The sequence below is a fragment of the Rutidosis leptorrhynchoides genome, chromosome 5 (assembly GCF_046630445.1).
Source record: "Rutidosis leptorrhynchoides isolate AG116_Rl617_1_P2 chromosome 5, CSIRO_AGI_Rlap_v1, whole genome shotgun sequence".
Lineage (NCBI taxonomy): Eukaryota > Viridiplantae > Streptophyta > Magnoliopsida > Asterales > Asteraceae > Rutidosis > Rutidosis leptorrhynchoides.
The window spans coordinates 7,487,312-7,491,822 of NC_092337.1; the positions used below are offsets into that span (position 1 = coordinate 7,487,312).

At 34.8% G+C, this 4,511-nt stretch overlaps 1 protein-coding gene across 1 annotated transcript; it reads right to left on the reverse strand.

Moving 5' to 3' along the window:
• Positions 1–3,046: 3,046 nt before the first annotated feature.
• Positions 3,047–4,131, reverse strand: LOC139847601 (protein PHOSPHATE-INDUCED 1-like). Its single transcript, XM_071837304.1, has one exon. The coding sequence runs from the start codon at positions 4,073–4,075 to the stop codon at positions 3,140–3,142; it is 936 nt and encodes a 311-aa protein (XP_071693405.1). The 5' UTR covers positions 4,076–4,131; the 3' UTR covers positions 3,047–3,139.
• Between the last annotated feature and the right edge of the window lie 380 nt (positions 4,132–4,511).

Consider the following 4,511-nt stretch of genomic DNA (forward strand, 5'->3'; position numbering starts at 1 on the left):
CACTTAGCAGATTATGCTTCAACCCTTCAACTAAAGCAACTTTCTTAAATGAAACACTTCCAGCTTAAAAGTACCATAACCAATAGTCTTTGCAACTGAATTATCACCATATCTTACAGAAGGACCTTTTTCTTCAACAAACCCTACAAGATGCTCTTTACATCCAGTCATGTGTCTTGAGCAACCACTATCCAAATACCACATGTTACCCTGTTACACAAGACACAAAACAAAAGAAAATGGTTAGTTTTTAAGGGGAACCCACTTTTCAGTGGGTTCAGTTGTAGTGCTCTTCACTCTCCAGAAAAAAGCTTTGTTTCCAATCCAAATCAACTTTTCCTTTACTGTTTTCAAAACACCTTTATTTTCACAAGCTTTAGGTTTCCATACCTTCTTAATTTTCTCAGGAAAACAAGATGTTCTTTTAACTGAAGGTTTTTCTTGACTCTTGATTTTTTCATTGAGTTTTGAAATTTTCTTTTTGAGTTTTTGAATAGTCTTAGCTTGTTTTGACTTTGACCTTCTTTTAGTTGACCTTTTTAGATCTGGACAAGTGTCAGTGACAGATGATGATTCAGAATTGCTCTTGCAACTTGAATCTTGGGTGTCAGACTCTAGGTCAGAACATACACTATTATTTTGAGATACTAAACTATTAGAGTCTGAAGGTTTCAAAAGTTCAGACTCTAGTGGATTTCTGCTTTCAAGTATTATAGTCTCAGAAGGTTCAACAGGATCTAAAGATCTTACAAAAGCATTAGTTAAAATCTTTTTGTCATCATCAAATTTTACAAAAGTGTTTGGTAAAATGTCTGGTTTGAATACACTAGGATCAACTTCCACATTATTATTTAATATGTAGTTTTCACCTAGTATAGCTTTGGTATCATTTGGAATTTGTTTGGCAATAGCATCAGAATTCTTTTTGGAAGAAACACACCAAGATTTACAAATTGTTTCATAGTGATTTGACCTTTTCATAGATCTTCCTAATTCTGTATTTAACCTTTTAGTTTCTTCTGTGTATGCCATTTTATAGGTGTCAAGTTCAACCTCACATTTTTTTTAAGTCTTTAATTTCAGCATCTTTGTCTTTGATGACATTTTTAAGATCAAAAATTTGTGTTCTTAACCTATCAATATCTTCTAAACACCACTTAAAGTCAAGCAACAAGTACTGAAACATTCTCACTTTTTCATTATCAAGATAATTCACAAAGTTTTGTACCTTATAGGCAGAAGCTTTATTGCAAGTAGAGTCCTTATCCATCTTCTCAACAGCTTTCAGATCTTCCTCAAACTTGCTAGAACCACCATCCCTTTCAATTACAGCCATATCTGGAGTAGTAATAGTACTGATAAGAAAAATATGGATCGTTTTAAAGATCACCGAGATAGGATTTACACCTTTCCCGCTCTGATACCAGTTATTAGTTCACAGTAATTGAACTATGAACACCAGACTCTCAATTGAACAATAAATAAGAATTATAAGAACAAGAATTGAGAGAACACGATATGAAATATATGTTTTATAATATTGATCGTGCCAAAAGATACATCGAATGAAAAGCACACGTCCCTATTTATACAGATCAAAAACCAAATCTGGAGATTTGGTTTCCAAAACTACTTTGCTACAAATAAGGAAAAGATAAACTTAAAAACAAACCAAATTTGCTAATAACTAGGAAGTAAATTCTGGAGATAAAATCAAATCTTCAAAACAAATCTTCTTAAATAACAAGCATATCTCAAAAATATTCTATGGCTTTTGCTTCAAGAAATCTTCAAACGTTTACTCCAGCAATTCCAGAGTCTGTAACTTCAGACTCTAAATCTCCAGACTCTAAAATCTGCAAAATGTTTTTGACTCATCAGATTATTATTTTCATTTTCCCAACATATAATGTGAATAAACTTTGTTGCTTTTTATTTAATTATGATAAATTCAATGAGCAAATACGATCGCAATTATGAGTTGAACTGTTCGAGATGTTCATGGGCTGTATTACAGCTAGTTGTAACTTGTATGGATCGTATAACTCAAACACAATATCCTGCAATATAAGTCCAAAAGTTCATGACCGATGTGAAAATTTGATTTGCACCCTTACTTTAGTGACAAATGATGTTGCCTCACAAAAAAAATGATGTTGCCTTCAAATCCGAACAAAAGAAAACAAAGGAGCCAACAAGGTTTAGAATTTTGGAGTTTCAACCAAAACTAATGTATATAGTAAGTGGTTTCTTCACTGCAACGCGCGACCCTCGCTTCACCGAGTTAGTTTATTGAGTAAATAAGTACACTAATAATAGTTACATGAAGTTAACTTTAAAAATCCAATGAACCTTTAAAAATAGAATTGTGTCCTATATACTTATACTCAAGGTTGGAGATCTCGGATCTCGGGGAGATCTCGTTTGAACATTTTTTGAGAGATCTCGGCATCTCGGAAAAATTTCGGGGAGATCTCGGACGTTGACTTACATTGACTTTTTAGTTTTTATAGAATAAATATATACAAATAAATCAATATATGTATATTTATATACATTTTTATAAGATTTTACAAGAAAATACAAGAAATGAACGAGAAAATCCGAAAAATTACGAGATTTTATAAGAAAATTCGAGAAATGAGCGAGAAATTTTGAGAAATCGTGGCTTTGACCAAGTTTGACCCCGTTGACCGAGAAATCTCGGGAGATGAACATCTCGTCTCGGTAGCTTTTCAAAAACGAGATCTCGGAGAGATCTCGGGGAGAAATAAGGAGATTTACAACACTGCTTATACTACTCCAATATATTAAGCTACATAACCTCAATTCTAATATAAACAACCCTTATAAGTTATAAAGCTCAGTCGACTAAAAACAGTCTTAGTTGAGTTGAGATCGTCTATATCTCCAATTGATTTTCACTCTTCAAAGAGAAGCATGACATGATTTACCATAAAAATAGATGAAAAACACACATATATACTCCAATTAACAAACAGATTAGTTTTAAAAAAAATCCTTTTTATTTCATATATACTCGGTAGTAAATAAACACATACAAACTAGTAGTATAGTATTTTACATTTAAATTTGTACAAAACATACAAATTACAAATATTATATTTATATACTTATATTAAACCGAAGTGTAACATGTTGAAGTAGATGGGTCATACAACGCCGGAACTAAATAATTTCTTCCATTTGTACCGTGTGCATTATAACTTGCACCCGTAGTCGAATCCACCAACAAGTCCCCTGGGTACCCTGGATACGCCCCTTTCCCATATACCCCTGGACAAGCGGATGCAGCCTCTAATGGTGCACTCGCATCCCCTTGAAAATACCCGTTTCCAAACGGGTTTGTAACCGTACCCGCCAACAAGCTAGCCAAGTTGATCACCATTCCGTCCAAACCCACATCGTTATTAGGCGCAACCAATGGTGCACCCTGTGGTCCGTAAATAGGTTGGTGAAACGGCCACGCACATTGGCCCGGACACTGAGTCTCCGAGTTACCAACCCAAATATAAGCGAATTTGTATTTATTTCCATTTTTAGAATATGCTAAACCAGAGCTGTGGGTCCCGCATCTGCCAGAACAAAAACCGGTTACTGCCACGTCATTCGCTGTTAAAACAACGTTGACTGAATTTTCAGATGCAACTTTTGAAGCGAGTTTAGCGAGGTGGTTATCTGTTAATGACTTTCCAAAAGAGTATTTCGGGTCGGATACTTGATTACCGAGTCGGAGGGTAATTGAGTTGGGTTTGTTTAATTTAGAGTGGTATTTTTCGGTGGTTTTCCACCACGTGGCGACTGAGGGTTGGTATTTTGATGAGGTGGAAGAGAGAGAAGTGATAAAATCGGTGATAATGGCCTTTTGTGAGGTTTTAAAGTTGCCGTACCATACCAGGTTGAGCGAGATATTGCCTGCCAGGAGAGGGCCGTTATGGTACTTTAATAGGTTTGGTGAATCGTGAACTAACTCAGTGAGTCGTCTGGTTGCAAAAGAAACATGGAAAATAGAAAGGAAAAGGAGAAAATGTAGGAGAAGGCGACTGCAATTCATTTTTAGTTAGAAATATTATATTTGATCTGTAAGGATAAAAAAAGACAAGGAGTAAATTATTGGAGTATTGGTTATTGATAGTACTGATTATTGATGATGAAAGTGGGTGTGAAGAATGTTGTATTTATACTTGTGAAGTGGGGTATGCCGGAAAGCCGCTTACATAAAGAAAAAAAAGAATCAATTTTCTGGCACGTAGTCACGGACATAAGTTTGGTGATAAGCGTAAACTTTACTTCGGTTTGAAAACAAGGGATATGTGTATTATTTATGTTGATGGTTTTCTTCGTGGTAATGGAGTGGTTAGTTTGTTGTGTTAGATGGTTAGTTTGTTGTGTTAGATGGTTCGGAATTGGTCCTTGTGGTCTTGATTTTTTACAATTTTCTGTTTAGTTTTGGTGAGTTTTTGGTTTGGACGTGGTTAATTAGATAGGTT